This window comes from Mesoplodon mirus (assembly GCF_964341445.2).
Source record: "Mesoplodon mirus genome assembly, chromosome: 3".
Taxonomy (NCBI): Eukaryota; Metazoa; Chordata; class Mammalia; order Artiodactyla; family Ziphiidae; genus Mesoplodon; species Mesoplodon mirus.
Genome location: NC_138978.1, coordinates 195,079,534 through 195,099,717, shown reverse-complemented (window position 1 = coordinate 195,099,717; position 20,184 = coordinate 195,079,534). Strand labels below are relative to the sequence as shown.

The 20,184-nt window shown below is 49.5% G+C and overlaps 1 protein-coding gene across 4 annotated transcripts; it reads right to left on the bottom strand.

Moving 5' to 3' along the window:
• Positions 1–270: 270 nt before the first annotated feature.
• Positions 271–19,849, bottom strand: LHX9 (LIM homeobox 9; the record flags this gene model as incomplete). Of its 4 annotated transcripts, none has more annotated exons than XM_082615255.1 (6): positions 271–327; positions 4,561–4,763; positions 10,976–11,331; positions 12,496–12,698; positions 14,633–14,751; positions 19,822–19,849. In XM_082615255.1, the coding sequence occupies 6 exons, from the start codon at positions 19,847–19,849 to the stop codon at positions 271–273; spliced, it is 966 nt and encodes a 321-aa protein (XP_082471381.1). The 4 variants fall into 4 exon arrangements, with proteins under 4 accessions (XP_082471381.1, XP_082471380.1, XP_082471379.1 ...); XM_082615253.1 differs by lacking the exon at positions 271–327 and adding an exon at positions 2,743–3,258; XM_082615254.1 differs by lacking the exon at positions 19,822–19,849 and having other exon boundaries at positions 14,633–14,806.
• Positions 19,850–20,184: the final 335 nt, after the last annotated feature.

The following is a 20,184-nucleotide window of genomic DNA, read 5'->3' as shown; positions in this document are numbered from 1 at the left end:
TGTTTAAAACCATATAATTTTAAGCCTCCATTTGTGTTAGACATCATAAAGAACAGAAGTTTTGTTAACATTCAGTAAATGACATTTAAGTCTCCCGGTCTCTCTCTCTCTCTCTCTCTCTCTCTCTTTCTTTCTCTCTCTCTCTCTCTCTCTGTCTCTCTTTTTTTGGCTCAATAGATTTTTAAATGTATGATTATCATATAACCTAATATTGTCTTTGTCTTCACTGCAGTGGATTTCCGATCAAACTTTTCCCCTTCTTTTAATACTTTAGGGAATTTTCAAACGTCGGGATGTTTGGCTGTAATGCCCCAAGATTTGTTCTCCCTGAAAAAAATCATAGTGACAATTTATTAACTACAGAGCAACTTGGCTTTTAGGGGTCTGCAATTTCTATTTAGATTTACAAATATCCATTTGTGCTCAATAGACCTAACATTAAACTTAATCATATTTAAGGTTTCTTTTCATGCAATTACTTTATCTGCTAATTGTCTTTTTTTTAATTCTAAAAATCAGGCTGAGTCAAATCAGTGGGGCATTACTTTTATTGTAGGAAAAAATATATTTAAAGGTAATTCTAAGTTGAATTACACTGCATATGCAATGGTAATTTAAAATGAATCAGAAGTTTGGAAATCTAAAAGCTATTTGTATGTTTGCATATCTAAAATTTTTCATATTACCATTTTAATAGCTTTTACAAATAGACAATCGAAAACACGCTAGAACAGTTAAGCCTTAAGTAAAACTAATGGGAAATAAAACTCCTTAGATTCAAAATCGTTTATTCACACAAATTTAATAGGATATATCACAATTGTTTGGTCCATAAATATTTAGGGGAAATAGTTTCTATACAATGCATTTATCAATAAACAAAGAAACATGGACAATTTTGCTAGACCACTTACTGTACTATAAACACGAAGCTCAATATATAAGATTATTGAATTTATCAACTATATTGGAAAGAGTGCACAACTGCTTTCTATGACATGTTTGTCCCCTCTAACAGGATACACCATAAAAAGAGTTTCAGAAATAAGAGGTAAAACAGTACAAAACTAGTGAGGTGTCAAAAGGGCTTAAAACAGTTAATTTAACAAACAACACATATATCCTGATTTTTCACAAACTTACTTCCAAGTTATCTCATAAGGCACATAGGAGAACTGAGTTATAATTAGTCTACTTAATAAAGTAGATCTATAGTACCATATATTGTTCTGTCAAAGAACAAAATTTATAAGTATCAATATTTTACCTGTAAAAGTGTATTAATAAGATCTCAGCCTTACCAAGGTTGTTTGGTCTGGTTAGTGGTAAATGCCCAAAATGTAATAGAAATATGAAAAGTCAAGATTTAAGCTCCATATAAGATGATAACCACACTTGCTAAATATATAATGGCAATCACACCTTCTTCTGTTACAGTGTTATCTTCCATCATCTTTTTTTTAAAAAATAAGCTACTTTCTGTGCTAATTTTCTAAAGACCCTGAGCAAAAGTTACAATAATGCACTTTAATGTGGGCAGTGAACTGTCAATATGTAACCACACATTTATACAGCCAGAAGGACACCTTTAAAATCTATTAAATAGCCACTTCGACCACCAGAGGAGATTTAAGGGGTCCAAAAAGTGGAGAACATGTGCAAAGTTATTCTTAACAATCCACTAAAGCAAGACATATATCTTGACTTCTTTTTTATTTTTATTTTTTTTTAGGAAATCCACAATCTAATTGGTATTTAACTACAACAGAAGCATATAGATGAACATTCACCACTGCCCAGACCATTAAGATTTTAGCTTAAATTAAAAGAAAAAAAATGCTACTGTAAACTAGGAAATATATTCAGATCAGCATCCACAAGGCTTCTGAGTTTATCTACTTTAAAACTAAGAACCTCAAATCTCTAATGTCAGAAATTTTTTTTTCTGACAAATACATCAACCTGTGCTAAAGTAAAATGAAGCAAAACAAAACCAAAGAATTCTCATTGCTAGCATGTTACTAAGTTGTTTTTTTTAAAACATTATTTGTATAGAATGCCAGATACAATATCATGGTACAGCTGAAGCCAATTAAGAGCTATTGATTAAATTATACTGATTTTTTTAACTTCTTAAAAAATTATATTTTGCTTATTTCCATTTTCCCTGGGAAAAAAATCATTTAGAAAGAATGGTTTTATAACTATCATTTTTCGCTTGAGGAGGTTAAAAGTATAGAATTTCAAATTCTGTTTGGAATTTTCATGGATACACAGGAGGTTTAAGTATTTTTCAAATGTTGAAAAGCAATAACTAACTAATAAGAAAGTTTTGTTGGGATGTACACCCTAAGAGGAAAAAAGAGTCACATTCCTGGTTAGATTTCCCACCTAATTAATCTTTAATATTTAGATTTGCTATCCTTAATGCTGTTTAATCATATTCCTCATTTGTAAAAAAAAAAAAAAAAAAAGGAATAATCAAAACATGTTTTTTCCATTTTAAAATTAAAAAAAAAGACAATATGAAGTTTTCAAAATTCCGTAAGTACACGTACAATTGCAAGATTAAAAAAATAATTTTAATTAATTATCTGATTCTTTATTAACCTAATTATATAACCGGGAATATGATTATTTGCCCATCATAATACCACTCTTTTTTTTTTTCTTCGAGATTCTGGAAATAAGTAACATACAATTTTAAGAGGCACTTATTAGAATGATTCCCAAACTCCCCTTACCGACTGAAAGATCTAATTAATTTTTTTTAAATCCAAATACACTTTGTAGACAAAAAAAAAATACACTTTGTAAAGGAGACAATACTGTAAACTCATTTGCCAAGTGGCTGCAGAGGCTACACACCAAGCTGTTGTTTTTATTTCCCAAGTATCTTGTGGGTTAGGGAAAAAAAAAAAAAAAGTCTTGTAAATAATAAAATAATCATTAGAATAATAATAAAAAGAAGAGGAAGAATTAAAAAAAAAAAAACCAATGTTAGAAAAGGTTCGTTAAGGTAGTTTGCGAGGGGCTTCCGGATTCGTGGCTGTCCATGTTAGAGGTCACGGCTGTCACTACAGTGATAGTGGGATTGGTCAGGTCTGTTAAAGTGGTCGCAGTGCCGGGTGGACTGAGCGCGCCGCTGTCTGCTGAGGGCGGGGCCGGAAGCGACGTGCCATCAGCTTTATCAACACCCCCATTCTCCTGCCGCAAAAGGTTCCTTCTGAATTTGGCTCGTGCGTTTTGGAACCAAACCTGCAAACCAATCCCAATGGATTTCTTTACCGATGTTTATTTTTATACTTCTTTTTTTCTCTCTCTCTTTCCTTTTATTCTTTTTCTTTTTCTTTTTTCTTTTTTTTTTGGATATGTTTCTCTTTTAAATATAATTGTTTATTTTTCTTGGGAAAGAAGGGCCTTTTGTTTTTTTGTTTTGTTTTGTTTTGTTTTTTGCTTTCTTTTAAAACAGAGTAATTCCAGTACGACTACGGACACCCTCTGAGCAGCACGTGTGCCCCCGCCCCAGCATTAACAACTGCCGCTTGGGGGCTACGGATGCTTAAGTGGAGATACCGTGGGGAAATGAAGGCACAGAGATGAAGAGGGGGAAACACACCCTGATTCCTCAGCTACTGTCTTTTTGAGAATGAGGGCAGGAGAGGTCGGGGAATGGTTCACAAAGTAAGAATCACTCGCATGAAATGAACATCATTGAAACAGATTTCAGCCTATTCTTGAGTCTGACACATGGCAAGTATTCCTTGCATAGGAAAAACCCCGAGGGCCACAGACTCCAAGCAACCGGAAACTGGTGGGTGGAATTTTAAATGCCTGCTATTTGTCACTGAAAAGTGTAAGAGCATCACAGGTGACCCACAGCAACCCGCTATCATGTCTCTAGCTACATATTCTTACCATGATGAGTTTAGGAAAGCAGTTGGACAGCAGATCTCACTCCCGGTATTTAGTTGTGAAATATGGTTGGTTAAAATGGGAAAATACTTTCTCCAAGTGGTTGCTGAGACACTAACCATACTTGTGGCTTTTCAGGAGTTGACAAAAAGGGTCGTCTTGAATTTGGAAGCTCACAACAGGTAGTGAGGCTGCCAAGAGTGTGCTGAAGTAAGACAGCGCCAGCAGGTCCCCCCCGCCAAGTCTGTGCACTGGCCCTAATGTGAACATTAAGTCTCCAAAGCCACAGCTTGCGCAGATAACGTCACCCGCGTTTGCAGAGCAGCTAGGCAAGCTGAACTGGCTTTGGTGCACCCGTCTCTCCATCTGCAGGGAGAATGTGGCTGCATCTTAGAAGACCCTGCGTCTCTCTTTGGGCAGTCTCCGGAAAGCCCCTGCAAAATCTCAGTACACTCTCTAGGGAGTTACCTAGAGTAACTGAGGGAGTTACCTGAGAGGGTACCTCTCAGTACCCTCTAGGGAGGTAACTAAGGTAGACTAATAAGAAGCAGTACAGGAAATAGCCGTATCACTCCAAACAGGGAAGAGAACTATTTTTACTGCAAGGGGAAGATGTATACACAGCCAACGATGGAGGTTTCTTACCTGCAAAACTCTTTTGGTCAGGCCTGTTTTCTGAGCAAGCTGCTTGAGGTCCTTGGCATCTGGGTTGTGGTTGATGGCAAAGTAGGATTTCATGGTCCGGAGCTGGTGATGCTTGAAGGAGGTGCGCATGCGCTTGGTCTTCTGCGAGGGCGGGTAAGGCTGCTGATCCCGGTCCAGATGGTCGGCCTCATTCTCGTTACAACCTGTTGCAGTCACAGTGGACAAACAGGGGCTCAGTGGAAAGTCCTGCGTTAGCTGAGAAGATGGCAGGTGGCATGATAATGTCACGACACAACAACAACAGTGGAAAAAGCTGTCGACCCAATTATGAGTGGGAGCCAGACAAAAGAAAGAGGTCAATTGCCCACGACCTCCAAACTAGTCTGTTCATGTGGACACACCCGAAGTTTAGGTAGTAGAAAAATATTAGATAGATCCCCTCTTCGGCTTAATGGTTGCTAGAAAACCTTGAAAAGATGAATAAGCTGTAAGTGTGGGAGGGAGAGAAATATTCTCCAAGAGGGAAAAGGAAAAAACCCTTTTCTACTATATTTATGTGTATCAGCACACTGCCGCTCCACACACAGTTTTTAGAGACTCCACGTTTTGTCTGTATTTGTGAGATGAGGTGTATTCTCTGAAGGCATGAAAGATATGCAAGCGAGTAATTTCAGCTCTCTCACATCTGAAGGTCTCGGAGAGCCCCCCAATGAAGGAAGAATCTGTGTTCCAATTTTTAGCCTTTTCTGCTCATCCTAGAACGTTTCCAAAAAAAGTTAAAAAGTGGCTGGACAAGGGAGAGAAGTTAGAAAATAAAAATTTGCAGGATTCTTATGTAACTGTAGGAATATTATTTTTGAGGGCTTTTAGCTATAACTGCTTAGCGTAGGGCTAACCAGGATGAAAATCGTTTTCCCTTGGAGCTATTTTAGTAAATATTTCTGAAAGAGAATGAGCGCAGACTTTTCTTCCCTCGGTTCATGCCTGCAGCGCACCCCACAGCTCCCAGTTCAGAGGCTCTGACGTCCCGCTCAGATTGTGGCCCCGTCTGCTCTGGCACGTGGTACGGAGGGGGGTTGAGCTGTGCCCCTGGCCGGCAGGGCAGAAGGAGCGTGGCATCACAACCCCCCTTGCACAGCTCCCTCAGCACTGAGGGCAAAGCAACCCAGCCTTTGAAACAAGCCTCAAAGTCCTTATCCCCAGGATGTAAAGATGTGCATTTAAGAGGTCATTTCCAATAACCTACTGGCTCTGCATAAGAAATATGACTACAAAATGAAAACATTTTGCTAAATATTTACTGATTCAGCCAACTTCGCAACTTAAAGGGCATGGCCGGGTTTTTTTTCCCCTTTAAACCTTACTTCAGATGTTTATCTCATATACATTCAGACTGATCATCCTGCATGTTAGTGCATTATAATAGAACATCTAAAGTCAACCTGGTCGTTTCTCTGGGGGGAGATGGGGGCGAGAAACCTGAATCTTGAAGGAAGTGAGACATCTCTTGCTATCATCTCTTTCATTCTGCTTGAGAAAATAGTATTTGCCTGCTATGCTCTGGTTACAATTACTTTTTAAAAAACACTTTTGGTAGATCAGTATATATACAGAAACCCAGTAGTTTTATAGTCATCAACAAGAGTCAGCTGCATCACAAAATCCTTTTAAGAAATTCTCCCTAATGTAACAAGACTAGGCGTGGACTAATGTCCCCTTTGTTCATATTTCCATGAGATCCATAAAGAGGGCACACTTGGCAAAAGGGCAGTTGAGTTCATGGAGAGAAAGACTCTATCATTTCATCATTGGGTCCTCTAAGTCATGCACAGGGCCAGGAGCTCATCGAGCATTCGATCAAGATTTTGCATCTTTGTTCATCCATAAAACCACAAGTGACTATAAATGCAAAGTCAAATCAACTTGAAATGGAATGCAAGTTAGATATATACAGCCAAAGGTTGAACAGAGGCTCCTTAAACTCCACCAGAAAGGGTAACCTGTACCCAGAAATAAGAGAGAGAATATGCTTTACATTTTATCCTATTGCATCCCCGGGGAGAGATGTCAAGTTCAAATATTCTACAGAATTGCACTTTTGTATCCTCAAATGGATGAAACAGCATCTCATGACCTACTATAAAACTATACTTATCTCCAGTAAACTGAGCTATATTTCACAACCAGATTATAAATGAAGCCACACCAAAACAGTCAAAGAGGCACACCTTAGTCATTGGAGGCTTCTTCAAGTAAGATTTCAATTCTGTCATAGGTGAGTGATGTGTAACCCTTCCTGAATAGCACATTAAATGGAATATTACACTTGAGGTAGAAGACTTAACTTGGTACTTAAGTAATGCCCTTAGCCACCCACCCCCGCCCAAGTTGTTATTTCTTAGAAATGGGTTTGATTCCTAACCTAACTATATACTCATTAGTCTTTAAAATGAAGTTTAGGGCTTTCCTGGTGGCGCAGTGGTTGGGGGCCTGCCTAACAGTGCGGGGGACACGGGTTCGAGCCCTGATCCGGGAGGATCCCACATGCCGTGGAGCAACGGAGCCTGGGCGCCACAACTGCTGAGCCTGCGCTCTAGAGCCTGCGAGCCACAACTACTGAGCCTGCGTGGCACACCTACCGAGGCCCGTGCGCCTAGAGCCCGTGCTCCTCAATGAGAGGCCACCACAGTGAGAGGCCCGTGCACTGCAATGAAGAGTGGCCCAGGCTCGCCGCAACTAGAGAAAGCCTGCGTGCAGCAATGAAGACCCAATGAAGCCAAAGATAAATAAAATAAATTAATTAATTTAAAAATAAAAAATGAAGTTTATGAAAAGAATTATAGACAGGTTTGATAAAATTGCTTCTCTGAATATGCATTCTATATCCATTATTGCTGATTAAGAACTCAGCAGAGAATTATAGTGTATTAAACACAATTATGGGATTTGTTTTCACATAGAATACAATTCACTGTGCAAAAAGATTAAGTTAGCTCTTTATTAAACTGGTATTAATATAAACAGATAAACTGTGTGATCAGTTATATTACGTGAACTAATAGAGCAATCTATGTCATCTACAGAGTAACGCAGTGCATTGGCCTAAATTACTTGTGTTTCACTATGAATGCCTTACATAAACTTGCAAGTGATTGCATTTCCCCAGGGTCTACTTTTAAAGCTACAGGGGTTTTCTTCCCCCCGAATTATGAGATGAGATGATAAATCTCTTAAAACTGTCTTAAACATACACCTGTAAGTACACATCTGGCACTATAAAGTTAATGAGAAGATCTAAATATTTTATTCTGCAGTCACTTATGGAATGGTCCCCTATCCTGAAGTGTTTCTATTCTGCAGGTGTGTAACCTTCTGAGAACTGATCCCTGAGAGACCACTAGGGGTCAGTGCCAGGCAAATTTAACGACTGCAGGCAGTTTTTGTAGTTTGGAAGCCAAGAAAGACCCTAAGGAGGGAGATTTCGCGAAGTGGCAAAAATGTAGTCTCTCAATTAATGTTAAATTACCCAAACAAGAGCTGCCTGCCCTAGACGAAATCCTCCTCTCACCCTGGAGGGCTGCACATCAATCCAGCATCCCAGATAAATTTTCCAGGTCTCTTTCTAAAATATCTGCCTGATATCTGCACAAAGAGCTATAAACCAAATCAGGAAGAGTCTCATGAAAAGGCATTTATTTGCCTTATGTCGAGCACTTACTGATCTTTGCCAAGCTTCCCATCTCTGGAAGTCTGAATCATAAACATATTCTGTGTACATGTGTTTGAAAATATATCAATGTATAAATTAGATGTGTTTAGTATCAACATTAGTCTTTTCTGAGATTAATTTACACTTAAGCAGAGATGGCTCTAAAGAAAGCTAAAATAATGAGCTAAAACTGCGGGTCCATTTTACTGTCTGCCCTTTAACGTGTTTTAAATGCACTGAAGTGTTTCTTTGGCTAGTCTTGTAATAACAAACTGGCATTGGATTCATAAACTTTTTTTTAATGGCAGATTGATTTCGGGTCAGGCACCTTTAACCCAATTTCTCTAGATTATTTTCACCTGGTCTTAACTATATGCCATTTGCTCGTATCTGGGAAAAGTCCAGAAGGGAGGAGGTGGATGTTAAATGAAGGGGCTCTGCAGTGGTGTGATCTACAAACTCCCTGGGGTCAGGGAGGCCCCTCCCTTACCTTTCCCTCCTTAATGAATAAGAGCATCAACTTTCTCCATAACCTTGTAGCAGCGCTAATTTGCAAACTAAAGGCCTAAGTGGAAAGAGATTTTCGTTCTTGCTAAGAAATAAACGTGTACTCTAGGTCTGCTTGGAGAAGCACAATTTTCTTGACCCTAAAGCTCTGTGGCTCTTTCTCACATAAAGTAAGATCAAGGCGAAATCAAACGTAGCTAATTAGGTTAAACAAACAAGCGAAAACCCAGGCTTGCCACCTTTGGCTAGAAATCTCCTCCCCACACTTCTGGACCTTCTCTGGGCTGAGGGCTTCCCTCTCTCCAAAAGCCTGGCTATTTTCTTTCTCTCTCTCTCTCTCTGTCAATCTCTCTCACTCTAATTAGGGCATTAGGGCCTTGGTCTGTGGCTGGAGATTCCGATGTCACCTTCTATTAACAGAGAACAATTAGTGCCCTGCCCAGCCTGCCCCGGGGACCACGCATCAAAGGAGCCCAAGTAAGCGCGCTGGGCACCGTGGCCCCAAACCAGAGCCCCAGCCTCGGGCACAGCAAGAGCAGTGTGCAGCCCGACCTCCGGCGGGGGGTTGGCAAAACCCGCGGGTGCGCCCGCTGAGCGACACCAACCCATCCGGTCAGGGTCTCAGCCGGCAGCCGGCCCTCCGCCTCTGCCCAGTGACCCCGGCTTGAACCCCCTGGGACCAGTACAGTCACGCTGGGTCCCCGCTCCTTGGGACACCACCCGCTGCGCCTTTTCTGAGAAAACCTCCGGAGAACCAGGAGGGAGCCAAGGAGAGAGCCGGGCAGAGCCCACTCAGCCTGCGGGGACCCTGAAAGCTGTGGGCCTGAGCAGGACTCTGGATTCCTCTAGCACACACTGGCTGTGTGACCCTGGGCAAGTCACTTATCTGACGGGACAGTGTCCCTTTACCATTGAGCCACAGTGGCTCACACACCACACCAGGCACGTGGGAACTGGAAGAGAAAAACAGGCAAGATCCATGCTCTGGGGCGCCCACCCTTTGGCTGGAATCTGGGTGCTCATGGTAACAGACAGGGGTTGCCACCATGAGATCCCCAAGGTCCTTCCCAATAGAATGGACTCCCCTGGCCTGAGTCTCCTGCCTGCTGAGGTTTCCATCTGGGGCCAGGCCAGGGGACAGGGAGTCAGAGCAGCTAAACCAACCCTTAGGTGGCCCCAAAGTTATTCTAGAGCTTTCTGGAACCTCTTTTCCAGTGGCTGGGACTCACCGGAAGAGCTTCCATCCCTCTTGGAGTTAGATTGTGGTCCTCAGGGCCTGTCATCATCCTCACCTGGGGGATGGCAGGTGAGGGCGGGCTACCAACAATGAGAAACTGGTGAGTGAGAGAGATTGATGAATGATAACGCGTGCGCCTCCCAAAGCAAGGAGGAGAGCGTGCTCTCTGGCCTGTTGCCTGCATTTTGTTTTGAATTAAGAGAGAAAGCCTGAGGAGGACAGATGAGCAGCCTGGGACTCCACGAAGCCTCCTCAGAGGGCCTGACCTGGAGGTTCTTCCAGTCTCCAGGGCGGTCTGGGGGTCTGGATGGTTTATCCCACAGGGAAGGGGCTGGCTGGCTGGGTCCCCTGACCCAGGGGAGGAGCAGGCCCGCTCAGCTGTGGACAGGGACTCCCGCCCCTACAGCTGCTTTTCACCAAGATCAGGGACTTGGTTTTTCAACACTCTTGCCAATGTTTCCCTGATTAACTCTGGCCTGGTGACCACAGCCTCTGCCCTCTCTAGACAGACTGGGGTTGGGCTCTGAAGACTTCTTTTCTTTTTTCTTTTTTAGTATTTAGGGAAACCTCCTCCAGGATCTATAATTTGGCCTCCACTCAGGAACTGCCCTGGGGCTGTTTTGCTCCAACTGGGAGCCAGAAACTAATGGGCTCATTTACTAATGGGCAACAAAGATTTGGCTCAGCCTGTTTGGGGGAAGCCATTGCAGCCTTATGAATGCGTTTTCTGCCCCAAACGACGGAAAGGTCTCTCTCACCTGTTCCCCCTCTTCTCTCCCTCTTTCCCTCTCTCCACCTCTCCCTTCTTTCTGAGTGAAAGGGAGCTGTGGTGAGAAAAGGGTCGTGCTAAGGAAAGCACCGTCTTGCCGCCAGGTCTTGGACGGGAAGGCGCTGGATGGAATTCTCCTCTGAGCAGAGGAGGTTAGGGCTACAGGGGCACTGGGGAGGGGCTGGGCGCCCACCTGAGTTGTAACTGACGATGTCCACCCCCAGCGCGGGGCTCTTCCGCTTCCGGGGCCGCCCCTTCTGCACGGTGCCAGCGCCGTTGAAGTAAGGCAGGGCCAAGCCACCGCTCTTGGCCGCCAGCTCGGTGTAGCTCAGCTGAGGTGGATACTCCCCTTGCAAGAGGGTCTCGAAGTGGGCGCGGCAGTACACCAGGCTGTCTTTCATGCCAAAATGATCGCCCGTGGTCAGGGTCTTGTTGCAGGTGGAGCAGGTGAAACAGCTCAGGTGGTAGACGGAGTCTCGGGCGCGCATGACCATCTCGGAGGCGGAGATGCCAAGGTGGCAGCGGGCACATCTCTGCACAGAGAACCTTCTGGAAGGAAACAGTCGAGTCAGGGCGCTGGTGGAGGCAAAGGCAGGGCCACCTCCCACTGTGACACCTGGGGCATGGTCAGCAGTGGCCCAAGACTGAGACCTGGGAGGGGTCCGGGAGGGGAGGACCCGCGCCCACTTGGACATTAATTTTATTTGCTCATTGACTTGCTCTGGTGAACAAGACAAAGAACCCTTGCATTAAATTCAGAAGAATCGGGTAACTGATCCTCCGTTTTCTTCTCTGTAAAGTGAAAATTTAAAAAACCAAAAACAAACCCTGCACTGGCTAACTCACAACACTATGTTAAGAATATTACATTGTGATATCAAGTGAAAACGTTTCCTCGATTACAAAACATACACACGAAGGGTGTTACTATTTATGGAAGCGTGAGCGTGCCTGAAAGCATTCAGACACTGCCCTGGAAGAAAAAGGACAGTTTTGCGGAGGGAAGCTAATTCATTTTTAACCATTTTTCTCGCCTCAGCCGAGCGCGGAGCCGAGTCCCTGCACAACGCTCGCGTCCCCATTCCAAAAGCAGAACTGGGGAGAATCAATTAAACAAGCTGCCGGCGACTTGACTCTCCGGCGTCTCTCGAGGCTGGCGGGCAGGTTCCAACCAGCGGGAAAGGCATCTCGGAACTGAGAGGCCTGGGTTTCGGCAACAGCGATCACTCCTTTTCATGGTCCTTTACGTGAGCTCCCGCCCCCCTCCTCGCGAAAACCTGACACCAGTTGCTGCTGCCCCGGCCACCAGTTGAGTTCCAAGGCACGGGCCTTGCTCAGTTCGTAGTAAATGGAAAAAACAAACAAACAAACAAAAAAAAAAACAGCTTTCGTCTCGGTGGACCGAGAAACGTTCATTTACCCTTCCGAGATTTGCCCAGTTCCCTCGGCCGAGCTGCCCAGGGCCCCCTGAGCGGGATCGTCGCTGATCACGCTCTGGACCTTGGGTGCCCCCATCCGCGCGCACCCTCCTCGCGCGCCGGGCGGGGATGGGGATGCTGCAGCTTGAAGGCGCACGCGGTGGGCTTCCCTGGTCTGGGCACTGGTAAGAGTACCCCCAAGGGACCAAAGGCTGGGGACAGGGAGGGGACTCCGGGGCTCGGGCAGATGACCCCTCCAGGTGTGCCAGGGCGTAAGGGACAGGGGTGGGGATACCTGTAGTAGTCCTCCTTGCAGTAAATGCTACCGTCCTTGGCGAAGCAGGTGAGCTCGGACTCGAGGGCCAGCTTACATTCACAGCATTTCAGGCACCTCAGGTGCCACTGCTTGTCCACGGCCAGCAGGTAGTACCTGTCGGCGATCTTGCCCCCGCAGCCGGCGCACAGGGCGGGCTTCTCAGGGCTCAACGGAGGCATCCCCTGCAAAGAAGCGCGCGCGGCGTCAGGAGGGCGCGCGGGGCCGACCCACGCGGGTACGCTTCGCGGCGCCAGCCCTCGGCCTCGGCGAGCGCCGCAAGGTCAGGGGTCCCTGCGCAAAGGCAAACGTCGGAGGAACATTTGCAGTTTTTCCCTCTGCGACTCGCACCCTTTCTACTGCGTCCGCCTGAACGCGGCGTCCGCGTCCTTCCCGGACTTTTAACCTAAAAACACGCGCCGGCCACCTAGAGCCTTTTTCGAAAGGGCTAGGAGCGCACGGACTATAGTTTGGTGGATGTTTCCAAACTCGAATAATTAAAAGTTAAAAATTGTGGGCTCCGATGCGCACGAAATAAAACAACGGAAATTGTTATTGGAGAATGGAAAGGCGATCTGAACAAGCACATATTGTTTTTTCAACAAATATTATTACATTGCTATTTCTCTAAATCCTTATAAGCAACGTTGAAATTAAAAGGAAGGGAGAGGTTTTTATACTGGTGCTCATAATTTGGTCGACATTGTTTTGATCAGGATGTATTTGTCAGATCTTGCTGTTCTCCAATCTTCAGGGTTATTGGTCCTTTCCCTAGTAAGGGTGTACCATGCCTGTTCCCGGGGAGGGTCCGTTATCCGATCCCCTCTGCACGGGCCCTCTTTCCCTGGCATCAACATACCCAGGAGATCTTTGTCCTGAAAATCTTAATGCCCAAATTAAGCTTCCTGCCTGCGTCCCCACGACACAGCAAGGATGGGGACACCTCGCCTTAACAAGCACAGCCCCGCTGTGAAATTCGGGTTTGGATTACTGCTTTTTGTTTTTAAACAGGGTAGCCACAAAAGGGGGAAAAATAAAAGTTAACCGCTGTACATTTCCGTCAGGACTAGCAGAAATGGGTTGGACTTCCCCACTAAACTCTGGCGGGCCTGGAAAAGTAAAGTTTCGCCCTTTATTCAGACAAGGGCCTGCACTGAATTCATTTTGCAAATGTAGAAACATCCACCAACGCGGCTACTTGGTGGATCCAAAATACCGCTGACCTGCCCAGGGCAGTCTACCGACTTAGTTTGAGCCACAATTCCCAGTGTGATGCCTGAGGATCTACACAGCTATGCTCGGCTGAAATCATTTCCGGAGACTTTCGTAGTTTCCCCCCTCCGGCTCGTAAGTGGGAAAGGCGAGCACATAGATTATTCATTGGTTTTCTTTATTAAGCTGGCATGACTTTTATCCTACGTATGTAATCGACAGAGGTGGTCGATCACAGCGTTTAAGGGTTGGAAAGTTCTCGCTCATGGGCTAGGTGCCCCGCTCCTCCGGATTTTCTATTAGAGTTCCCTGCACACCATACCCTCCCGGCCCGAGAGCTGAGAGCAGTCCTGTCTCACTCAAAGGGCCCAGACGAGCTGCCAGAGACCCCGAAACTCGCGGGGTTTGAAGGTTCCACGTTCCGAGCATCCGGAGAGCTGGAGGGAGCCCAGTCGCGTTCTAGTCCGCTCCAAATGTCCGGTCACCAGACCCAGGGACTAGAGTCACCAGGCTTCAGCTCGTCCCGGACGCTCGGCCGCGCGCCGGCAGCCCGTGGCCCGCACCAGCTCGCCCTCTTGCCGCCGATCCTCGCCGGGGAGGGGCCCGGGAATCTGAGGTCCGGAGGAGAGGACGTCCCCATCCTTTCGCGCCCGGTTCTCCCTGCTTTCCCGGGACCAGCTGCGGCAGAGGGGAGCGAGCTCGGGGTGTCAGGAGCGTAGACAATTCAAATCGGAAAAGAGCCCTTTCTTACCCTGCAGCCAGGCGGACCAGAGGTAAGCCACCCGCCAACCTGGAGCGGACGCCCCCACGAGCCGCCATCCTCGGTCGGCCGCCGGGGAGGCTCGGCTCGGCTGCCCGCGCGCGCACGGGCGCCTGGCTCCCGCCGCCGCCGCCGGCCCTTCCTTACCGCGTCGCGGCCGTTGAGCTGGGCGCCTTTGGCCAGGCGGGCCTCGGTCTTGGATCTGCGCTCCATCTCCTCCATGATGCCTTGGATGTGGCCTCCGGAGATCCCGTGGAAGAGCATGGCTGGGGGGCGGAAAGGACACGAGTTGTCTTCTGCTCGGCACCCCACTATTTCCATATACACACGCCCGGGGCTCTCAGCTCATCCGAGGGAAGGAGAAGCAGGGACCGCAGAGGCGGCGCGATGGGGGGCTGCGGAGACGCTCGGGGACAGAGGGCGAGGGGGCGAGAGGGGAGAAGAAAGAGGCAGACGGAGTGGAAATTGGTCTGCTCGGCAAGGAAAAGAGAAGAAGGGGGGAGGAAAAGCCCCAGCGGCTCCCTGAAGGAGATGTGCAGAAACAAACAAACACGGGCGGAGGGGAAAGGAGGCGAAGAAGGCAGGCGAATCTTACTGCGCTGAGAGATCGAGTTACTAATGGGAAACAACTGCAGCGGGGGGAGAAAAACAAAATCTGGTGAAGAAAGAAAATAGTTTTGAACACAAAGAAAGAAAAAGAAGTGCTATTTTCAGCGGTCCCTGGCTGCTTGCAAGTTCCCAGTGCCTGTAGGTTGGGTTGGGGACTGCTGCTGCCGCCGGAGCTGTGTCCAATTTGTTAAGAGACTAAAGCCAGCCCATTTTTGATAATTTAGTAGGAGGAGTTCTCTCCCCGGAGCTGCCACGGATTTTTATTCAGACAACAAAGACCTGTCATACTCCTCTCAACCCCCTGGTGATGGGCAAGTGGGGACAAACATGGGGGGGTAGGGGGGAGGCAGTAGGAGGGGGCATTTACTTCCCCCCCAACACACACACACACACACACACACACACCCTTCCAAGAGTTCCCAGCAATCACGTTTTAAAGGGAAAAAGGAGCCCTTATTGTCCCCGCCCTGGCGCAGAAGGCAGAGAGCCGGCCTGTTTGGTCCAAGTTCAAGATCAGACCCTGGCTCAAGAAATGCAGAATGTCAGCTCCCACCTTTAGGTTTCCTCCTTGTGGACTTTCTGGTCCCCAGCTTATGGGAACCCCAAATAAGTAAATATTGAACAGACATTCCTGTCCTCCCCACCCCCTCTTCCTCAATTCACTTTTTTAAAGCAAGTTGCTTCACCTGCCCAAGGGCTCCCGACCCCAGCAGGGACTGAAGCAACCCCCAAAGCGAAAAGGAGCTAGAAGAGCCTATGTTTCTGGAGTTTACTTCTGGCAAAAAGATTTTTCTTTGACAAATCAGTGTAGGGGAAAGGCCGTGGGCTTGGAGACGTGATGTGCAACTGAACCGTGACCACAGGGGGATGTAGTCTCTCACCCAGTTCAGGTTTGGAGGGAAACCGATGGCGAGTCCCGTGTCCCGTATGAAACTTGTCAATGTGGGCGGCAACTCGGGGACTCGCGGGAACTTGGCGCCGCCCCCTGGGACCGGGCGCGCGTCCCACTGCCCCGGCTGGACTGGGGGCTTGTAAATCTGGACGCGCCACACATTTAGGAGGATGTGAAGGGGGCTTCTCGCCGTGGAGGAGGGGAAGGTGAGAGCTGACAAGCAGAATGGCAGCCCCGCGCCTCACAAGAGGCAGGATTGTTCTGTCTCCTTCTGTTCCCGTGAGCCGCGGCCCCATTAAAAAGTGTCCACAATACTCTGATATTGTCGATTCATTCAAACCACCAGAAGGCCCCTAGGGGCCCGAAGCGGGGAGCGGGGGCGGCAGGAACCGACCCAGCTCTGAGCCGAGAGGAGGAAGCCCGGGCTGCGCTCTGCTCTGCGCCGTCCTCCCACTGGCCGCCTGTTTCCCACCGCGCCCCGTCGGCTTTCCGGGACCGCCCGTTTCTCCCCGGCACGTCCCGGACACCTGGAGGAATCCCTTGGTGGAGCACTGGCTTCCCTCGGGAGGAGCCCGACATGGAACAGTGGCCAAATCTAGAAAGATAGAGGGAGAAAGGGAAGAAGAGAGGGAGGGAGGGAGGGAAGGAAGGAAGGAAGGGAGAAAGGAAGAGCATGGAGGAGGAAGGAAATGAGAGAGGGAGTAGAAAGGAAAGGAAGGAAGAAAAGAATGCTGCAGATCCTGACTTCCTGCCCCAAAGCATCGCCTTCTGAAGCTGCTGGAATCACCTCCACCACGAAACCCAAGACTCCACTGCTTCCCCCTTACTCTTTTCTCTGGGTCAAAAATCATGTTATTTGCAGACTGGACGCTGTTAAGGTCCTCCGGGTGCCAGAATACAGCTCATAAAACACAATTTCACACAGAAATGAAGCCAATCAAGTGAACTAAGCTGGAGACCTCCCCTCACTTTGGCAACCCTACTGGACAGCAGGGCTGCTATTTACTGTAAGTAATGTAATTAGCCCCTTTGGATGGAAATCAATGAGCTTTTCAAACCCACGTGCACAAACGCTGGGGCTGGGGGCAGCAGTTCTTTCAGAGACGGCAGGTCCTCTCACAAAGGGGCAGACTGCCTTCCCACAGGGCGGTGACTGGGACCAAGGAGGGGGGGGAGGAGGAAGAGGAGGGGTCTTTGAGAAGAACATCAGTCAATTAACGCAAGGAGGCTCCAAGGAAAAAGTAAATATGGGACCTCAATCCAGGGACCCGCTTTGTCTAGTTTCTAGGCTAACTACCCCCGCCGCCGCCCCCGCCATGTGGATGTTCAGAAGTGGGTTTGGCTATTGTTGGATTTGGGTCCTGCTCGGCAAAAACAACAAAGAACCCAAGAACGCCACTGCCTCCTTGCAAGGGCTGAAACTTTGGAGACTTCATTAAGTGAGAGCGTAACAAACAACTCCAAGAAAAAGCCAGAACTTTGTGAAGTCTCCAGGGAAGCCAGGCACAGAAGTCTTGTGAGCCCTCCAACTCTTCGGTCCTTCCTTCATCCGCTGCACACAGATTTGTTCATTGTGAATCGGGTACAGGCAGGGCAGAGGACCTCCTGCCATCAGTTTCCAGGTTGGAGCCCAGCTATCCCTGCTTTTTCTTATAAAATTCGGGTTGCAAGTTCCTGCGCCGGGTGGGATTTGCTACTTCCCATAAAGATGAGAACTGCTAGGATTCTTCCTTCTCAGCCAATGCAGGAAGATTGCAGAGAGCTGGGGGGGGGGCAGGGGGGCTGCTGGAGTTCGGGAGGTCCTCCTTAGTTCTGGGGACATCGGAAATCGCTCCCCGTCGGTCCGGCCCTGCCTCCTCTCACAGTTCCTGAAAAAGGAAGCCCATGCGGGCGGAGGATATTTTCTCCAAGAATTGGGCGCGTGACCTGGGATGTCCTAACCTTTTTGTCTTGCAGCCTCGGGGAGATGGCCTAAGAGTGTCCCCCAGCCCACCACTCTCAAAGCACTTTAAGGAGAGCGTCTTGGTGGCTCTGCCTTCCTTCCTCTCTCCAGAAGAGCTGCTGGGGCCCGGGGCCCGCCGAACGACCCTCGAGTTCTCCGCACTCGCCACTTCCTGGGGCTGAGTCCCCGCATCTCTCAATGGGACAGGTGCAGGGACCCCTACCCCCGCGGCCCGGAGGGGCATCTCGAGTCTCCCCTCTAAACTCAAAGCTCTGTTTGGAGCAGGGCGGCAGAACCTTGGCCAGGGGCTGCCCTCCGTCACGACGCAGCCCACTTCGTCCGCTCTTGTCTTTCTGCTCCACCAGCCACCCAGCCGCTTACAGCGGCCGCATTGAGGAAAGCGGGCGGCTGGGATCGGGGCCAGAGGAGTTGGGATTGAGGGTCAGGGCCTCGGAATCTCCGCTAGGGCGGCAGCCTGGTCCCGGGTCCCCACTCCCTCCCCAGAGGAGTGGAGAGGGAAGCAAAGGGAACGCGCGGCTTGATCAAGCGGCAACGGACCCCTTAGGGTCCCAAGGGGAAACCCTGCCTCGACTGAGAGAATAAGCGACTCAAGGTCTCTTCAGACCTGAATTTTGGAGGCCAAGATCCTGTGCCCCGAGCTTGCCCTTAAAAGGGCAGAGGTCGCCTTTCCGCCTGACCCAATTAAGCTAGTTGAGGCGCCTCCTTGGTCTGAAAGGTGCAGCTCTTGGAGCGGTGTCCGTCTTTGGGCGCTGTCCTGAGCATCCCAGGGCCCGGGGGAGTCGGCGCCGTCCTGGGGCTTGGAGCCTCGCACCCAAGCCCTGGATGCCTCGGGGTCTGCGCTGGGCAGGAGGCCAGAGCATAGCCCGGAGGCAAGCCAGCCCTTCTCCGTCCGTGGGCGCAGGGAAACTGTGTGTACACCGAGGGTGGCCGATCCAGACTGGTGCCGCCGCCAGGGCGCCCCTCGGATTCAGTCCTACTAGGAGGGCGGCCTCCCCCCAGCCGGGATGGGAACGGGCTGAGCGGCGCCGGGGTGCGCGAGCTCCAGCGCGAGGAGAGGGAGCCCCGCGGCCGGGCCGCTGCGCACCTCGGCCGGGAGCCCGTTCCGCGCGGCCGGCGCGCCGGGCCCTGCCCTCGGGTGCGCCCTGTGTCCACGCACCCCCTTAGCTCCGCGAGGCCTCCGGCCCGCTGCGCGCTCCCTTCAAACCTCTGCCTCCAACGCCCCTGGGTTCTTCTCCAAGGGACGGCCGGCCGGCGGCGGAGACGGCGCTTCTGAAATCTGAAGCTCTTTTACCTGGGGTTTGCCGCGCAGCGGGCCCGCAGCAGCCGCAGGAATAAAGAGAGCCTCCCCCGCCCCCCGCCACCCCCGCGTCCGCGGAGATCGCCCTCAGAAACGGCTACGCGGGGGTCAGATGGAGCCAACAGTGGGGGTGAAACCAGTTTCCAGTTAAGCCCTAATGGGTGAGAAGCGACGTCTTCCTGCCCCCGTCCCCGCCCCATTCCTTCCAGTGAGGAGACGCCCCCAGCAGCTCCGCGAAGGACCCGGAGCGCATCCCTCGCGCCCGGCCACCTCGCGGCTTAATGGCACCGTGACCCCCGCCCCCAGCGCCTCCTCCCTGAGTAACTCAGACCTTAGAGAGAAAAGCAAAAGGAGGGAACGCGGATTTCAGGAATGCTGTCAGCAGACTCCGAACGAGACCATGTATCCTAGAGCCTACGGCTCGCGGTTTAATTTCTAAGACAAACACAGACCCTTCTTCTTCCCACCCGCTGAAGGCGTACACACACGCGTGCACACACACACTCACACACGCACACAATATGTGCTCCGGCCTAAGAGAAAGGGCAAGAGAAAGAGCCTGGCGTGTAACTCACCTGCCTCTAGAGCGGTGCCGTTCAGCATTCTGACAGCAGGAGTGGGTCACTCAGCGATGTGGCTGCACCGCGGAAAAACGAGCGCATTAGCTCCGAGGTGCGGCCCGGGGCCCCGAGCGCCTCCCACCCCGCGGGGGGCGCGTCCCACCTGCCCCTCCCTCCGCGGCCTCGGGTACCGAGAGGCCTCGAGGGAAGCCGGGCAGCCTCCGGTAGGTGCCCGGGGCGCTCCCGGGAGCCGGGCGGTCGGGCTCACACCGAGAGCGGAAAACTGCTACGGCCAGACAACCCCCATCGGGATCTTACCTTGAGGTCCAGACGTTCCCGCCCAAGAACCCGGTCCTCGGCGAGGGAGGGCGGGAGGCG